Here is a 19,624-nt window from a genome sequence, read left to right on the forward strand (position 1 = left end):
AAATCTATTATTATTATTAGAAGGAAAGGCAGAGAGAGAATGAGTTGTGCATGGGAGAGCCGTGTGTGTGTGTCTCTCTGTCTGCGTGCGTGTGTGCGTGTGCGCGTGAGCGGGCGCGTGTGTGTGTGCGCGGGCGCGTGTGTGTGAGGTCCTGGTCCTGTGGAGCAGACCTCTCTGTAGGGTGGGATCCTCCAGCCCAACAAAGGCTGGGAGAGATAGCTCAGGGTGTTTACTCTGAGGATTCACACAGACACACACACCCTCCTTTGTGTCGCCTGGACAACACACAGAACCAGTCACATGAAAGGAGAAAAAGAGACGTAGAGAAGAATGAGAAAAGCAGGCGCCACAAAAAAGATACCCCAAACTCAAGACAAGAAGGAGCACTCTGCTCGTGGTGGGGGTATGTTTAGGGAAACCCCTGTTGATTAAAAAGCAAAAATAGAGAGCTCTTTACTAGATCAGCCAGACTGGGTTGCTGTTTAATGGGTTGTCATTGGCCTTGGTCTGCAGTAGACAGGGTATGGCAGAAGGATGGGGGGGATTGGGCCTTTGAGGACCAGCCAATAAGGGAGGGAGTCAGGCAGTCTGCCAGCTATCAGCCAGCCAGCAAGTACACATAGTCAACCAGTCAACGCACAAACTAGTTAGTTAGTGTGTCAGTTAAGTTAGGCAATCATTCAGCTAGTCAACCATCCAACCAACCACCATCCGAGTCAGTTCTTAAGTGTGTTAGGTGAGTTTGGCAGGAGATGTTTATGTTCCGGTTGTCACTGAGATGACTGCTTCTTCAACTATCTGACCGATCAGTCAGCCCAACCAGTCAGTCAGGCCAGCTCCCTAGAGACAGGCCGTTAGCAGTGAGTTAACTGGATCTCAAGAGGTGGAGGCAGTCAGCCACTTCAGTGAGTCCCTCCAGTCCTGGCGCTGGGCAGGTCCCTGTGGAACAGACTTAACACAGAGATGACTGCTTCTCCACTTAACACCTAGAATTCAATAGTGATTAGCATCCGTCCAGGCTGAGGGGGAGAGGGTGCAGATGAGCCCTCGGCAGACCTGCTCCTGTGGCTGGCAGCTGTGCTGGGGCCCGGGAGAGACACATGTCCACGTAACCACACCTTGCTTAACATGTCAGACTGAGATATCATTCCTTATTTAAAGATAATTATACTTATTTGTATTAGGGTTTTTATATATATGTGTGTGTGTATATATATATATATATATATATATATATACTTTTTTTGGGGGGGGGGGGGGGATTATTGTACCTTTTCTATTATAGCAGCCAAAGCTGAAAGTAAGTAAGTAAGTAAGACTTTATTTATATAGCACATTTCATACAAGAATTGCAGCTCAAGGTGCTTTACATAAAATCAATAAAAACAATAATACAAGTGATAAACAATTCTAACAAAAATAAAAATCCCAATAAGATCTCTGTTCAAGAGAGAAACCAACTTTAAACATGCATCTTAAAAGTAACAATAATATAATTAATAAAAGTAGGAAAACCCTTTTGAGATAAAATTACTTAAATGCTTCGGTAAAAAGGTAGGTTTTAAGCTGTCTTTTAAAAATGTCTAGAGTGTTTGCTTCCCTAATATTTATGGGTAATTTGTTCCATAGTTTTGGGGCGTAATTGACAAAGGCCGAATCACCAATCTTCTTATGACTGCTTCTGGTGACCTCTAATAGGCCTGCATTTGATGATCGCAGTGTTCTAGCTGGTGTGTAGTTTATAAAGGAGTTAGCAATGGAGCTAGGTCCTTGTCCGTGTAGAGCTTTGTATGTGAGGAAAAGGACCTTAAAGTCAATTCTGAAGGTAACAGGGAGCCAGTGTAAAGTAGCTAGGACAGGACTAATGTGTTCTCTCCTTTTAGTTTTGGTTAATAATCTAGCTGCAGAATTTTGAATGAGCTGTAGTCTTTCAGTGGTTTTAAAGCAGTTCATAAACTATGTATTTAATATATTTTTTAAGTTTACTAGTGTCTGAGAGCTAGCCAGTTTCCCTATCTGTGCTGGCCAATACATTGGCAGGATTTTGTGTAAACCCCTCCCAGCAAGCGTGTTCCACAGAGAGCCTGACACAGGAACTGCTATTAGAGCTCACAGCACCCAGGCAAACCCCTGCCTAAATAGCTTTGTGCTCCTACATGCTGGAGGCAGGAGGAGGTGCTCAGGGTTTAGGATTGCACGGAAAACGTTACAAAAGCGGGCAAAACCGCATGAGTGTATCAGAGCGGCGCTCCGTCAAATGCAGCCCTTCCAACACGTTTTTACCTCCAGTACGAGCCAACTCTCACACCAGACCTGGGCTAGTTACATCTCCTCCAGTTAGGACGAGCTCCACCACTCTGACCGTTAAAAAACCACAACACTTCTGAGGTGCACCTTATTTGTCTTCTAGTTTTCCTTTTACTGGTTACACTAAACCGAGGTGCACCAGGCACTAGTACGTGCCAGCCCTGTGCTTGATGCAGCCCTGTTAACCAGGGTGTGTGTGCAGAGGCAGGCTGGTTAGGCACAGCTCTGCGGAGCGGTTATCTGATGAAAGAGGTTGATGTTTAACAATAGACCATGCTGAGTGGTTCCTTCCCCAACTAGAGCAGCAAGGTCAGGTTCACACACACAGAAACACCATATATTCTCTATCTGTCTGCTTCTCTCCCTTTCTCTCCCTTTCTCACACTCTCCCACAGTCACGTAAGAGTGCAGGTGTGAAGATAAGAGAGGACGCGCGGTGCCATTAGCGCTGTCATCTGGCGTTGTCCCTTTATGACAGAGGAGTCGTTGGGAGTTGGCTGTTTTGCCCTCAGATAAAGAAAATATATGGGACATACAATATATCACTGATCTCTCTCGTTCACCCTATCTGTGTCTGTCTCTATCTCACACTCCTTCTCTACTGTCATCCCCTTTTCCCCTTAACTTTACTGCTTTCTCTTTCCCTATGTCTATAGAAATAAGATGGTTAATGTAAATAGCATAAATACATACCTTACATACACATTTACTGATGGGTTGCATATTTACATTTTACATTTACATTTTGTCATTTAGCAGACGCTCTTATCCAGAGCAACTTACAGTAAGTACAGGGACATTCCCCCCGAGGCAAGTAGGGTGAAGTGCCTTGCCCAAGGATACAACGTCATTTTGCACGGCCGGGAATCAAACTGGCAACCTTCAAATTACTAGCCCGCTTCCCTAACCGCTCAGCCACCTGACACCCTTATAATATATATATAATATAAATAGATATAATCTTAATAATAATTCTCAGTAATCGGGGTGTTGTGAGTGTAAACACAGTGAATCTACAGTCCCCTGGCTGTGCTCTTTTCGACCTCCCTCAGGTATTGGACGTCAACCTCCCTCCAATATGTTTACCTTTCATTAGAACGAGCACACACTCGCACACCACATACACACACGCACACGCACTCACACACACACGGAGCTTTACAACTGCACTTCCCATCACCTATCAATATCCCATCGGTATTGATTACCTTTAGGTTCCATTGGAGAAGGAGAAAGCGAAGCCCCTGACCCGCCTCAAACTCATTAGCGGCACCGTAGCTGAAGACGATGATGGATATGATGTTGAGCAGTGTGTACACAGGGACCTGCAGGTCTACCTGGGGCTGCAGGGTCATTAGTCATGATTAGCCTGTCAGCAGAGCTGGCCACTGCAACGACAGCCTGTCAACTCAGTCATCAACAGCTGCTTAAACGATTCGTATGTTGATGATCAAACCTCAGGTCTTGCGTTCTAAAGTAGTTTTTTTCTTTTTTGCTAAAACCAGATTCATGCATTTATTTTTTTATGATGTTCTCTATTTATATTGTGGATGATGATTTATGTGTGTTATTTCTGTAGGGTCAATATTAATGCTGTGGAATTACTAGCTCTGATCTAAATTGAGGAGTGGTAATGACTCTTTGGTCTGTGGAGAGATAGATAAGAGAGAGAGGAGGAGGAGAGAAGGCGAGAGATGATATTGAGGTTAAGAGGTAGAAACTCATTACCCTAGCTCAATTTAATCAGAGTGCAAGTGAGACCTCTTTTCAAATATATTTTTCAATCAGTCATCTATAGGGCATCTTATGTGATTGTCCCAAAACATGCAGTGAAGTTGGTTTGGATTAATAAAGTCACTCTCTGGTGGATATCCATGGTTACAGACACGGTTCCAGTGAAGGATACTGTAAATATTCATTGGAAGAAAAGAAAATATATATACAGTCTTCATGATTCATGATGATGATAACCCCTCATGGATAGATCAGTAGTGTTTCAGTTGTAATAACAGTAAGCTACCATTGGTGATATCCAGTCATTTAAAAGATAACAAGACGTCAGGTGACTCTTCTTTCACAGCCAAAGCACTTCCTTGAGTCCTCATTTGACTGTTCTTTCTGTCTTTCTCTATTTTTGCTTGCTCACTCTCTCTGTGGCACAATCCCCTCTCTCCCTCTCTCTCTCTCTCTCTCTCTCTCTCTCTCTCTCTCTCTCTCTCTCTTTCTCTCTCTTTAATGTATTCCTGTGACATTCAGTGGTCTTATTGCCTACAGTTATTGTGTCTTGTATCTGGGCTGTGTTTGAATATGAAGATGCTCTCTCTGCTATGGGCTGTTGATACAGAGAAACGCTGTCCTCTGTCAGGTAAACTGGAGTCAGGCTCTGTGTGATTCAGGTCAAGCTGTCTGTCTGTTTGTGTAAAGAGGCGTGTGTCCAGCCACGGGCGTTTAGTTAGGGAGCAAACCAGGCCTGCTTAAGGCCTGCACAGTGTGTCCTATTGCCTGGCAGTACAGTACATCCTCATTTAAACAAGATATAATCATCAGAGGATCTTCCAGTATTTCTACACATAACAAAATGTTTCCAAAAAATTCTCACCCCCTCCAACTGTCTACTCTCCCCAGCCTGCACCAGTCCCAGTGTGACCACCGCCAGCCTGGCTCTTCCCTCAGCCCGCCCTCACTCCTTACCCCCAGGGCTGACAAGACCCTGGTACCCAGGGACGCCTCCTCTCCCCTGGGCAGCCTGGCCCAGCCTGCCCCCCTCCTGGCCCAGCTCCAGCAGATGGCCACCGAGCAGCACAGCACCCAGGTCCTGCTGCAGCGGAGCCAGCAGGCGGAGAGGGAGGCCAATGAGAGAGTCCAGAAGTGAGTAACAAAAACACTGAAGATGACACCTGCTTGCGTCCTTTTCTTCTTTGCTGAGCATTTCTAAACTTAAGATGGAATGGCCAGACCAATCCACAAGAATACCCCACTGGGTATCGCTCTCAGTGGTCGAGAATTTGGCTTCAAATGATGAGGTTGCTGGTTCAAATCCTCCCTTCCCCCCGTATATATCGCTTTGAAAAAAAGCATCTGAATGAACACATGATTGGTCCGCACTGTAGCCGTGAAACGGTGACCCCTGACCTCCAGCCTGACTCCCCTTCATCTCCCGCCTCGACGCCCCAAGCATGACCCCAGAACCACTCTCCATGCTCCCCCTCACCCGCTCTGTCTATGGTCGTTTTGTGTTCGGATTGGGGCTGCACCCCCAAACGTACCCCCCCCCACACACACACACACACACACACACTTTTCACTAACCCCAGTCCCATCCCATCCTCTCCTTGCCCCCAAGGCCCCCTCCTCACCTCCCAGCCACATCCCTGCCATAGCAACTCTTCTGCCCCACCAGCCTCTCCCCATCCCCCCAGTACTCTGGGGCTCCACACCCTAAACAAACAACACTGGTCCCACTCATCTGTTTGCCTGCTGAATTACCGGGGGGAGGGAGGGGATGAAGAATGAGGGGAAGTGGGCAGTTCTCACCACTGCGAAGCTCCACACACATGCACATATACATATATAAACCACACAAAAATACACACTCGACCCTCTCTCTGTCTATACCTCTCCTCCTTTCTCTCCATCATTTGGCTGGTTTCTTAGAAAGGGGCCTGTCAGTTTTGGGAGGTCGGAGGCAGGCGGTTGTGGAGGGGGTATAAGGAGGGGCCGGGGAGAGGGGGCAGCCAGTGACGGGGTAGGTACCAGGAGGCCGGCTGGCGATTGAGGAGTGGAGGGGTGAGTTCAGAGAAGCTGTGATCAGAGCCCTCACACTCGCCTGCTAGCTGACCCTGCATGGGTCACCCTGGTCCTGAGATAGGGAGGGGGGGTGGCAGAGAGAGAGAGGATGTGGGTCGGTTATAGGGGGTGGGCAGGTAGGTTGGGTGTGTGTGTTGGTGGAAACGGGGGGGGGGGGGGGGGGGGGAACTGTGGGAATCCACTCTGACGTGAGCCCTGTCACACACTAGTGTGAGAGGAATGCAGGGGGGGGGATGAATACAAACGCGCACACACTCACATGCAGACGCGCGCACACACACACACTCGCGCTTTCTCTCTCCCACACACTCTTAATCTCACGCTCGTACACTCCCGTACACTTTGTCTCACAAACACACTCGCAGTCATCCTCTCCATATCTCTCTTTCTCTCTCTCAAACACACACCTCCAGTCCAGGTCAATCCTGCCAGAGGAAGCAGAGAGGCGTCCCAGAATGTGGCACCTCGGTGCGGGCGCTGCTGCTCCTCTGACAGGCCCGCTCACTGGATGTCTAATGGATTCTGGAGCACACTTGGCCATGGAGGACAAAGACGGCTTTCATTGAGTTGAAGAGTGCAGAAGGAGAGGGGAGGGGAAGTAAAGGAGAGGAAGGGAGAGGAGAGAAGATGTAGGGAGGAGATGGGAGGAAGGGAGAAGAGATCAATGTAGGGAGGAGATGGGAGGAAGGGAGAGGAGAGAAGATGTAGGGAGGAGATGGGAGGAAGGGAGAAGAGATCAATGTAGGGAGGAGAGGAAAGGAGAGGAGTGTTAGGGAAGAGAGAGGAGATGTGGAGGGGAGATGAAGGGCGAGGAGAGAAGATGTAGGGAGGAGAGAGGAAGGGAGAGAAGAAGAGGTAAACACGAGATCAGAAGACAGAAGGACAGCTAAAGGCCCCATCTCTGGTTTCAGTCTGATGCTGTCATGTGGTGGATGTTACGAACGAGTGTAGCCGTAAAGTATTTTAACCGTTGGCATGACGGCAGAACATCCCTCCACTCGCAAGTGTCCGTTCGATGTCTCTGCTCTACGGCAAAGAGGCTGTTGTTTAGAAATTAAGGCAAGCTGCGTGTTTACTGGGTTTTATTGCAGCTATTATTGTTGGTTTTGGGACACTGTGAATTCTTAATCAGGATTTATGTTTTCCCTGGCTCCTCCCTCGCGTGTGTGTCCGGGTTTACTCAGCAGCCTCTGTCAACACCAACGTCCAAATCCCCACCACCAACACCTCGCACCTCGGACACACACTCTCACACACACACACACAGACACGTAGCACAAAACACACACATAGACACGCACAAACACACAGATTAATGAGACACGCAATTGCTGAAAACACACTGATTGTGCAAACGTGACAGTGAAGCTAATGCATATATTTAGAAACGGGGCATGTGTGTGTGTGTGTATGTGTGTGTGTGTAAGAAAGAGAGAGTAGGCAGGGAAGTCCGATCTCTTTATCATGTGAACCAGTACAGTGTTTGCGTATGTGTCAGTGTGTTCGAGACTGTGTGCATGGCCTGAACATTTAGTCTCACTGACCTTTCCTAAACATGCACAAGCCTTTCGGACTTATTTTCTGTCCCCCTTGCTAACGTGGCAATAAACACAAACTCTCACACAAAACAAACTTGACTTCATACATCTAGTAAGTAGAGTACTAGACAAACAGATAACCTGCCTGTATACAAAAGGTACTATAACCATCCTCACAACTAAATTATAATTTGTACAGGAAATCATATTGAGACCTTTAACCCTTGTGCTGCCTTCGGGTCACATGACTCAAAGGTTCATAACGAACCATCGTTGTGTTTACCCAATTTTACCCAATACAAAAACAAATAATTTTCTTTTAACCTTCGCAATGTGGGGGGTCTGAGACAGCCCAACGGTTAAAAGAAAATGCTTCACTTTGTTTTTGTATGCGGTAAAGTTGTCGCAATACGACAGTGGGTCACAATGACTGATGGGTCAGAATGACCCGAAGATAACACAAGGGTTAATCAATTTTGAAATCTTTTAGCCCTCAGAAAGGAAGAATTTGTTTTCATATTATTGATGCTTATCACAGGAAAGGTGTTGTGAGCCTTCCCCACTGTGTCCCATTCGTTTCCATATTTCTATATCTGGGTATCACCAGTGAGCTGGAGTCACGGTTGAGATGGGGATAAGATGCTCATCCCGCCAGCTCTAAGTCTTGCCTCCATTGCAGAGGGCTCTGTGTTCCAGGACTCAGATGCAGCTTTCGTCTCTAATTTCATTCACAGTGGGAGGGTTCCCACCGTTAAGTGCACCGAAGTTTTTAGATTTTACGGAAAAGATCTGTTTGCACACGAACAGGAAAACTTCCCTGGCAGATCGCTCCCCGCCAATTATGAAGACATTAGGGTTTTTTAATTTGGTTCTCTCACTGCTCAGTCTGTTCTCGTCCTCCAGCAGGAAGGGTCAACTTCCTCTCCTCCATATTATTTCCTTCACTTCCGTTCCTTCCCATCCTCCACTCTTAGCGAGGGCACTCCTGAGAATCCCATTTCATTGGGATTTAGGCTGCTTATGATTTCCTCCATGTGACATGATCATGGAATTCTTTTGTCATTGAGAGAGATAAATGCTCTCAAGTCGTGTGAAATGGGATCTGATTACGCGTTAACGAAGAGAGCATTCTGGGCCCACAGTAAAGCCTGCCCCCCCACCCCCCCCCCTCAGTCTCTCACACCTGAGCTCTGGGCCCCAGGTTCATCCTCAGCCAGATTGAGGATGATGCATGATGGCGTCTGTTTCAAGACTCATAACGTGATCTAAATCAAAAAAATATATATACACGTATTAAATGTCTAAATTCATGTTTAGCCTGGTGATATATTTTAAATGTCAGTGCATCTGATGTGGTAAGTGAGCAAAGTTAAAATTAGACTGTAGCTGGAGGCTGCTCCCGGCAGTTTTGGACGACCTCTCCTGTCTCGTTTGCACAGGGCCCAAATAAAGGCAGTAATGTTTCCTCTCTCCCGCCGTCGCCCAGCCCAGCCCCTTGCTCTCTCTCTCTCCACGCATTCCTCCCATCCATCAATTCCCTCGCTTTTTTCCAGACTGTCAGGGAATCGTTTGCTTTCCTTGTTCACCATTAGGACACCCTGAGAGTCCCTCCACCTCTGCAGCACTGGACACTGAAGCCTGTCAAATAGTGAGAGAGAGAGAGAGAGAGGAGGGGGGGGGAGGGCAAGAGGGAGAATAACATGGTTGTATTTAAGGATGTGTGCGGAGGGGTTTGGCCGAGCTGCTGGTGTCTGCTGGGCACCAAGTGGCCTCTGCGTCCTGTTTCAGTCTCACTGCCTTCCACAAGTACCTCCTCGTCTTAGAGTGCATACTAAATAAACTCCTCATCTTTAGTGTGTGTACTAGCTGAACCCCTAATGTTAGGGTGCTCCTCTTGTTGCCTCCTTGTCCTTCTCCTCATCCTCTTTCTGGAGTTTGTACGGTTGGAAAGAAAGCATTACATTAATCGTCTTCTTCCCCTCCCTCTCTTTTCCCTCCTCTGGTCCCTCTTCTCGCCCTCGGCAGGTTGGAGCGGCTGGTGGAGGTCTTGAGGAAAAAGGTTGGGACAGGGAGCGTCCGCACGGTGATCTAAAGTGTTTGGGTGAGGGGGGTGAGGGGGGTGAGGGGGTGAGGGGGGGGGGGGGGGGGAGCTGTCACTTTGGTCCAGACTGGAGCAACCTGACTGTGGGCTGCACATCTGGGGAGCAGGCAGTCCTGGTCAGAGCGTTTAGGGCTGAACAAACAGCCGGCCCTAACTGGGCAAACAGTCGTTAGAAGTGCTACTCTCAAGGCCTCATTCCAGACCCTTGCTCCAGCCCCACCGTCAATGTTTAACCACTTGGTTGTTGTTGTTAGTTGCCACAGCAATTTTTTTCTCTTTCCCTCTCTCTGGGCACACTTTGAATTCAGAGTGCTTAAAATTGATTTTTTTTCATGTTGTATACATTTTTTTTTAACCATTCTCTTGGTCAGTCTGAGTTGAAGGACGGGTGCTTTGGTCTTATTATTATTGTTATACTTTTTTTATTGTTGTTTTCAGATAATCAGCAAATGTATTTGCATATGCTGGTGCAGAGCTCTACAGTATACTGCCTTTGGTTATATTTTTCCAATTCAGTGTTTTCAAACTAGGTTACATCATGAGTGTTTTACACATTTGTATTTTAACGCAATTGTATTTGGTCAACAATTACTACTCTGTTTTATGGACCGACTTTCATTTGTTTGTGGTATATGTAATGTAAAATGTTGAATAAAAACACGTACATAATATTATTATTCAATATGTAACAATCAAACTGTATATCTATTCAGTGTTCAAATATAGGTTGTATGATTAATTATTTCAAGCGTTTTGTGTCATTTTAAGGCAGTATTTCGTTTAGAGTTTTTGGGTGTCTCTTATATCTGGTCTGATAATTGCCTATCCCTGTTCCTAATCGAAGCTAAAACTGTTCTAGCGCTGTTATTTATTTAGGGTTCTGCTCTGAACCTGTGCTAATTTGGAGCATGTCTTAAAGAGAGATGGAAGAAAACGGCACTACCTCGGATATTAATTTTGTAAGATCCATATGACAAACCTGTCTAAATTGCACAAAGTTATCTTCCTTGCTCTCTCCCACGGACTTAATACTTTCCAGATGAAATATTAACTTTTTAGAACTCTAAAAAGAAGGTCAAAGTATATCATGTATTTTGTTAACTTCCTCTCGTGCACGTCAATTTTGTGTGAAACGATCCGCATGTGTTGGGCATAAGGTCTTCAGGGGAACTGGCTTTTATTCAATGGGGTTCGACAATCTGCTGTTGTGCAATAAAACGTTTTAAAATCCATTGTACAGATTCTGTTGAATGGACATTGCCTGCCTGCTTCTACATGTTGAGGCGTTTGATTGTTGCTTCTTTAAAAGCAAACACATTTGGATTCCTTTGTAGCCTACATACCCACTCTTCCACCTCCTTAGCCTACACTTCGCACGTTGATAATTTACGAACATTGCAGGCCAGAGATCGGACGACCTTTACAGCTGTCCACACACCCAACAATCATATCAGCATCCTATACGTTTCCTCTTTCTTTTGTTGATGTGTTTCTCCCTTGCGAGTTCTACTTTCTCTGTAGGCCTAGTCCTTAAATTAAATGGACATGGCCGCGCAGAGATTGTATGGGCGACCCACAATCGATTATCTGGCCTACTCTTGAAATGTGTTCATTTCACCGATGTCCTCCAGTTGCGGTATACCGGAGACAGGAGGCCTTGTCTGGGCGGGACTTGCCGCTGTGATGCCCTCCCCTTCGTTAAGGCGTGACACTGACAAGCTTGTCGATTCCTTGCGCGCTGGTATCCGTGGAGATCTCACAACTTGGGTGTCCTCGCGCTTAATCCCACTAGGTCCTCCCAATGTATGTTTCTCCGTCAGATAATCCGCCTTGTTCTAAATACGTTGGCTAAATCTTCCACTTTGTTGAAATCTGAAAACTTTTGATATTCAGTTATCCTCAGACAATCAGTCTATGGAAGGCATAGGCATCATTGATTAGTCACTCAAAAAATTATACTTAATGTGGACTTTTCTGATTTTATTACTTTTACACCATGAATGTAATTTAGCTATGATATTTGACCTTAGCCTTTGTTCTTGGTTTGGCTATGTTTAAAATGTCTCCCACGCTCTATAAACGCGTGCATAGAAGAATCAAATGTATCCATTTTGAAAAACAATTCTGAGAGGACTACGAAAGTACTTTTAAACGTTTTAATTATGTGTTTCAGCGGGCAGTGGCTTGAAAGACCTGCAGTAGAAACCCATTGCTGGCCTGGCCCTGTTGCTATAACGACTCAAAATATTCATTTTCAATAGTGCACTCCATCTTTCCACCTTGGAAGACATTCTTGTCAATTTCCACTTAACGAATAAAATTGGTATTGGCCTCCTACACCTAGACCAAAAATGGAACATGGGGCCGTAAAGCAAACTTTTTAATAACAAAGCATCAATACATTGTTGAATTCAGAGAGAATATACTTTGAAAATGGAGGCTATTTATTCAGACTTTATTGTTTTATTACTATGTTTAGTCGACGTGTAACAAAGCACATCAAAAATGCAGAACCAATTAAAACAGTTGAATAACTGCACTTATTTCAAGGCCTTGCCACGAGAGGCCTATTCATTTCTATCAGTATTTGTTTGTGTGGACTTTTCCGTTAACTTAAAAACAACCCCAGTCCCTCTCTTTGGCCTCTGGCAGGTTTTAATGAAGACAGAGCGGGATCCACAGGCAGGCGAGACCCGGGACCACCAACCTGACTTAGTCGATGCATATTAGGGGCTCTCAAAGCCCTAATAAAGTTCTTCCGTATAATTTTTAATGGAAAACCAGCTGCTTTTAAAGCTGATTTCGGATAGAGATCTCTCCCTCTTCTCTCCCGCACCCTTTGAAAGCCCCCTTTTCTTTCGTCTCTGAATCTGAAGGGGTATTGCTTTGCTCTTTTCGTTGGCCAAGCACAATTGTGTTATTGGAGATAATTAATTCAATCCCCATCAAAAGGTATTAGACGCGCCTTGGGCCTGTAGTAGCTTTCTAAACTGAGAATGAAAGGAGAGAGAAGAAAGGTCTACGGGTAGGCTAGCTGATGGCCGCTTTTGATGTAAAGGAGATGGCGCATTGTTGTCGAAATTGTAGTCCATACGGCTGAAGAAAGCGCCACCGCTATTGATGGGGTAACGAGAAATGCCACATGAGTTGGGGAAGCAAGACCCTGCTGAAACCACCGGGCACACTGCCCGCTGATAACATATGTCACACATTAATAAAGGTTGGTCAACTTCAACTGATCAGGACTATTTATTGTGAGGAGATGCAGAACCAGTTTAGAAGTTTAAATCAAATAGTGAACAGATCATTAATAGGGTCTCTATGTAAAGGTTAATAACACAATCTTGTAAATCACAATTTAATTGCCTGCAATAATAATGACAAAGTCAGCAACAATAATGTCCTTATGGACCTAAAACGAATAACAAGATCATAATAATAGGCCTATCAAATAACTGTAATTGTCAAACTGGCCATAATCGTAATTTTAATAGTAAAAACTGCTTATTGGCTGAAAAACTAGTCTTAGTAAGATGACCTTCAGGCGCTAGGTTTTTAAAAGGATCCTTACAAATCCATTACGTTTTCCTGAATTAATTAAAGGCTATTTTTACCAGGTCGTATGCTGAGACTGCAGTTAGCTCACATAGCATTACTTAGTAGAAGACAATAATTTAAGGCAAATGTTTTATTTCTACTTCTCTAAGGACAATAGTCCACTTTGAGTGACCGATAAGAGTTCGATCCTCTCAACCGATGAACACCACACGGAGTAGCCTAGGCTACTACAGCCAGATTGAGTCGCCGTGTCCCTTGCTGTTTCACTGTCGACGGTGAAAAGGTTGCCTCCATACTGAAACGCGCTCTGCAGAGCCTTTCCCAACAGCTGGGTAAACTAATGAACAAGATCTTTGTTCAAAGTTCAACGATTTCCTCATAGAAACGCGGAGCCGTTTCGAAATCGCAAACCACATTTTATGCAACACACCTATGCGTGGACAATATAGCCTATATATAGATTTGTTGATTTATATGTAAATACATATACATATTTTTGTGATGTATGTGTTTTGTGTGATTAAGGTAGGTCTATTTAAATATGTAAACAAACCACAATGCTTCTAAAACATGTTTGTTGGGAGGTGGAATGTTGAGAGCATAAAATGAAATGCCAGATAAGGCCTTGGATTCTCTGAGACTACAGCCAAATATCCCTCAAATACGCTTCTCACTGGAATGTTGTTGATCATTAAACACTATAATCTTATCAAATTATGTGATTTGGGATGTGAGATCGAAATCATGTTAAAAGTGCTTCACATATTACATAATTGAATGTGCCAATTGACTTTTATGTCTTTTTTTTTTAATCCCTCAATTGGAAATATGAATGAATTGTGTATTATAGGCCCGTTTTATTTTCAATGTATAAATAATAATATAAGTATTAATAACATTACTGTGAATTATATTTGATCAGACCATAACCAAGCCCATAGGCTATAACATTGTACGGGTAGTAATCCGGGATATCCCATATCAGTTTACATGATAAACGTTTAGCCAATTCTTCATATTGAAGTTTAGCTAAAGAAACTGATTTTGTCCGTCATTTAGCTTCAGTTCATCTAAACATTGTCTACATTAGTTTGTATCTGCATTACGCAATGGGCAGGTGCATTGGAGTCGCATTGACCTGCATGTATGTCATTTATGTATTTATATTTATTTGTATTCTAATTTGTATTTATAAATATATGGCTATTCCTCGCTTGAACAACATTAGTGCACGCTAATTTAAGTAATCTTTAATTTGGCAAGTTGTGTGGAGAGCAGAGCGTACATCCTTTACTCTCCTCGATATTACGACACTCAACTCCACTTTCCATTTTATTTGCGCTTCGGGGGGCAATTACATGATAATTAAACACATTTCACGGTTACTCAGCCAAAATGTGTGTCTGCAAAATACCACGATCAAAGTGAAATCTGTTCAGGTTCACGAGCCCATCATGTAGGTTACGGTTCACAAAAAAGATGCTTTGGCCTTTCTCTGATATTGTTGAAAATCCATTTACAACACGCCCGCGTCTTTTTTGAAGGAGGGCTTTGCGGCTATATTTCTGTTATATTTGGCTTTGCTCAGGCTCATTGATCAACCGCGTCGACTCGAGCATGCGTCAGAAGACTAAAGAGTTTGACAGACAGGATTTTATAATTATTATGAAAATCACCATTTACAATTAATCATAATTTAATTATTTAATGATAATAAAGAAGAGGATTTATAAAATATATGATTATTTTACCTTTACGCATTTAGGATTGAACAATATTAGACAAGGATCAAAACAAAGCAGCTGTTGTCTATACTGGGTTATAGCCTGTTATGTTGTACCAAACTTTAATAAAACGCAGTACAATGTGACGTTTTACCAATAATAATAAACTTATAATATAAGATATAATATAACAAAGCAATCGCATTGTTACAGAGCCAAGGAATTTTACACATTTGCATGTTGTGCGTTAAAATAGGGTATACTCAAATTAACATAAATGATTAAAACAATCAGGGAATAAATTATAATAGTTTTATTTGAAAATTAACAAGAATAAGTTAAGAACATGCAGATTCATCAAAACCAACAGGGAGAGACAAAACGTCGACAAAGGCTGCACATACAAACCACCCCATTCTCCGGCTACCACAAACCACTGGACCATCGTTGTCTGAAGAAACACATCTTTATTCAGAATGCATTTCCAGGTTGATTTAATAACGTAGTATACAAGACTGGGTTGGACATATGTTTGTCAGATGTGTGGCAAACGAAAGCGGTGCGTAAAAGGACAACATCCATATCAAAAAGTAGGCCTATGTCAGGGACAGCGGGTATCTCAGGGCGCGGGTTACCTGTGTCACCTATTGGTTCTCATTCATGCACATTGTAACACATGGACATATATTCATAGTTTGAGACTACAAGTTTGGGGGTAATACAACATTATTTTACAGGCTCAAAATTGTTTTAAATACACTAGCAATGATTTACAACTGGATATACAATCATTCAATGGTAACACTTTACAGGCCTATTGTATTTTAGGCTACTCATACACATTCTTCTTATACATTAAAGTAACAGTCCTTATGCACCAAGTGCATGCAAAGATAAGATAAATGTTTTAAATGTTTTTTTTTCTGTCGTCCTTTTGTCAAGCAAGAAGTAAGAGAGTATACTAAGAGGTGTTGAGAACGGGTCTGGAATACACACCTTGATAGTATGACGCCTCTAGTGCGGACGGGTCCATGCTTGCTCTGCCGGCCATAGACGCGCTGCCGAGAGGGAGGCTGGACATCCCTGAGCCGTATGAGGAGTATTGCAAAGCTTGCTCGTAGGCTTTCAAGTCCAGTTTGTGCTGTTGCTCTGAAGATGACATTAAATTATTAATTGAGAACGGGTGATTGAAGGAGTAATGGGGGTCCCCTTTTAGATGCAGCTGAGACTCGTGCGCCATCGAGTGCGGAGGTAAAGGGAGAGAGGAGAGGGAAGTAGCTGAGCTGGCGGCGGGATGGATCGGTGGGCCGCTGTTTTTTAGGTCCGAAGCGCTGGAAGTGCTCCGATGGTCCATACCGTGAGGGCTGGATGACTGGTTGGAGGTGGAGAGAGAGTTCGAGTCCATGTGCCCAGTCTTGGTGTTGGAGCTGTCGCTCTGAGGCGAGCTGGACCCGCCAGATGGGTCTTTCCTATCCCCTTTACTCGACGATAACTTTTTATCACATTTAAACCGCTTTTGTCTTCGGAGGTAACAGCCATTTTCAAACATATTTCCAGAGTCAGGGTGCAGCGCCCAGTACGAGCCTTTTCCGGGTTTATCCGGTGACCTAGAGACTTTGACAAAGCAGTCGTTAAAAGACAGGGAGTGCCGTATGGAGTTCTGCCACCTCTGCTGGTTCTGTCTGTAGTAAGGAAACAAGTCCATGATCCACTGGTAGATCTCGCTCAAGGTGAGCATCTTGCTTGGCGCCTGCTGTATAGCCATCGTTATGAGGGAGATGTACGAATACGGTGGCTTGGCGTGAGGGTAGCTTCTCCGGAACGATTTGTTGTCCCGGGCCCGGTTGAGGGTAGGCTGGCTATAGGACATAGGGCTCATGGTCGGACTCATGCTGGCGTACGGGTTAAGAGCGTTCATCGAGGCCTGCTGGGCCGACATAGCGCTCATGTTGGTCGGGCTCAGAGCTGTGCCCATGGTCGATACCCCTCCACCCATCCCATTCATTGCGCCGGGGCCATTTGGGGGCATCCCGGACATGGTTCCTGGGCTCAGTCCGGCCCCCAGACCTGGGTTGGCGTAGGACATGTTGAATGAACTGGATGTCATATTTCCACTTGTAGACATACTCATGTAGCTGTTCATAGTGTTCATAGAACCCAGGCCCGCGTTCATGCCGCTGTTTGTCATCGGTGAATAGACCTAAAATCGGATAGAAAAATGTGTTATTCAGATAGGCTATTCAGATGACAATGACTGTATATGATTATGTTTTGTTCTCTGACAAATAGAATTGTATTAAAATGTAATGGCAGTAACATAATCGGACACGTTCACAGTTTAACCTATTGATGTGAAAGTAACAAAAGTCATTACAATAAAACAAACACAGAATTATATTTAACATCAAACGATAAGCATGTATTCCCAATTAAGTACAATTTCAGTTGTAAACTGTGGTAAATAGACTATCCACGCTAAACAGGGTCAGATCACAGTTAAATATTCCTTCATTGTATTCGTGGAATCTGGTGCTGCCACTGAAGCCATAGAATCAGGTTAACGTTTAAGAGATAAAGACTGCAATCTATGTCTTGTTGCTTGCGCAAACACACAGGTCAACCAAAGTGCATTATCTTTTGGGGTCAAACAAACGTTCGAAATTAGATCGTGAGCATCCCGATCCAACAGTAACTTTATTGGAACGTGGAATTGAAACCAACTCGCCTGACTGCATGCAGTCTGGGTCTACTCTTGAGGCCGCATCCTATTTAAAACCTAGTGCATAATTTATTTTATTTGAAGACAGTCTTATATTTACAAGCTTTGTTATGTGGAAAGTTAGTGTCTGAACCAATTGGCACTGTTAAACCCCCAATACTGCGTTCACTGCTGCCACCAGGCTGGATTAGACTTCTCATTTTGGAGAAATCTACCCAAACTATATTTAGCAACAATATTCACCCCCCAAAAAACAGTTTACTATAATAAAGAACATAAATACAACGTCCACCTAAGAACGCTAAATCTAAACACACATTGAACACACATTTACAGAACGCAAATATTCGAACTTATTATTTCATTGTTTACCAAATGGAATAAAAGTATGAGACACCAACCTCTTGTGCGTCATTGTAGTAACTGCTCCAGTCTGGGGTATCGTGACCTTCCATCTTCACAGTGCCCAGCATTCTGGTCGGGATCCGCAAGGCGTCAACATGCAGCTCCGCAGAACCCAAGTTTAGCAGAAAAATGTATCCAGAACAACGCAGCTCTCTGACTGGCTGGCTGCTGGAGGGGTAGTTAAAGAGTAAAGTGTGGAGATGTTGAATGCAGCGTGACCTGTAGTGTAGAGCTTTCCCTCTGCTGTTACGTCGAGGGTACAACCCACTTTCAGTGTTGGTTTCACTGGCTTTTTCTCCCTCGGCTGCAGGCTAGCGTCACACCTCTCTTCTTGTTCTCAGCAACTGCGTCTTTGGTGAAATAGCCGAGTGAAGACAAAAGTTTTTTTCTCCCTGCAAAGATGTAAACAAGGGCAACTATAAAACTTAATTTGAAAGAGATCAAACAAGCATTCATTACTGGACACTTTGGCTACGCATTTCATCTAAATATAGCCTCGATAAGCCTATTCATTTCGAGGAGCAGCCTGCGTAAAATTGCCCATGTAAACTGTCACACAAAGGACTTTTGAAATACCATGGTTAAAGCAATTACTGTATCGTCATAGCATGTCTTTGGATGCAAGAAAGCGCGCGTCCTGCAAAAATTTCATAGATGACAAAAAGACTAGTTCAAATAAATGTATAAGAATCTATGAAAAGTCCCACTCATTACAGATCGGTCTAATAATAATAATAATAACAACAAAATAATAATAATAAATGTTAAAAATAAAAACGTAAAATCACAACTGGAAGGGAGACTGGATATAGAGATCGTGCTTTGTTATAACACGTTATTCAGTATTTTATGGAATTCTGTAGGCCTAGTCTACACTGAAATGTAACCGATTTATATTTGGTGATAAGTTGTTGACTTATATTGTATTCTGTTACCTAGCCTTGTAGGCTACTTAGCCTATCTAAAGCCATAACAATAACATTAGGGCTATTGTGGCATATATACAAATATTTTACCATAATGTAAATTCAGGTGGCTGGACACCTTATTTTGATAAAACAAGTGCCAGCATCTCGTGAAAAGAGCCGCATCATCACTTATCTTGTCAACTGTGCTCCTTCGATTCTGACCCCGTTAATGAGCGAATAACACCGATAATTACCCCTTTACATCGGGATTATCTCTGGGTGATCTGACCTGTAGCACCGTCAGGCAGGGAAAATCGATTTGTTCAAGGCGGATTAAAACGTCCCACAAGCAGGGGAAATTAGGTTCGCTGCATTTGAATTCTGATGCGATGGACCGGACTGGACATATCGTGTTACTTGGATAGATAACTTGATGATTTTATCTATATTTGTTTAAAGTATGCCCTTTTGTCCAATACAAGGTTGGATTGCAATCGTTTTACAGCAAACAGTTCACGTTTTAAATGAAGGCACATATTTGGAAGAAAATAGTCCAA

At 43.8% G+C, this 19,624-nt stretch overlaps 2 protein-coding genes across 4 annotated transcripts in view; one reads left to right on the top strand and one right to left on the bottom strand.

The window, feature by feature from the left end:
• Positions 1-9,756, top strand: part of mipol1 (mirror-image polydactyly 1) — a 47,237-nt gene extending 37,481 nt beyond the window's left edge. For all 3 annotated transcript variants that reach the window (XM_062469340.1, XM_062469339.1, XM_062469338.1), the window contains exons 14-15: positions 4,933-5,175; positions 9,678-9,756. In XM_062469340.1, coding sequence (XP_062325324.1) covers positions 4,933-5,175; positions 9,678-9,744 — 310 coding nt within the window. In that variant the 3' untranslated portion in view covers positions 9,745-9,756. The remainder of the gene's footprint in view (positions 1-4,932; positions 5,176-9,677) is intronic.
• A 5,574-nt stretch (positions 9,757-15,330) lies between these two features.
• Positions 15,331-18,434, bottom strand: foxa1 (forkhead box A1). Its single transcript, XM_062470213.1, has 2 exons — positions 18,156-18,434; positions 15,331-17,235 (listed from the first exon to the last, which is right to left on the bottom strand). Exons 1-2 carry the CDS (start codon positions 18,225-18,227, stop codon positions 15,997-15,999), a joined length of 1,311 nt encoding a protein of 436 aa, XP_062326197.1. The 5' UTR covers positions 18,228-18,434; the 3' UTR covers positions 15,331-15,996.
• Between the last annotated feature and the right edge of the window lie 1,190 nt (positions 18,435-19,624).

The sequence above is a fragment of the Osmerus eperlanus genome, chromosome 9, assembly GCF_963692335.1.
Source record: "Osmerus eperlanus chromosome 9, fOsmEpe2.1, whole genome shotgun sequence".
NCBI lineage: Eukaryota > Metazoa > Chordata > Actinopteri > Osmeriformes > Osmeridae > Osmerus > Osmerus eperlanus.

Excerpts from the sequence above, each read along its gene's own strand:
- foxa1 (XM_062470213.1), bottom strand. The coding sequence starts at position 18,227 with ATGCTGGGCACTGTGAAGATGGAAGGTCACGATACCCCAGACTGGAGC. Across the intron at positions 17,236-18,155 it reads ACTACAATGACGCACAAGAG|GTCTATTCACCGATGACAAA; the intron begins GTTGGTGTCTCA and ends ATCCGATTTTAG.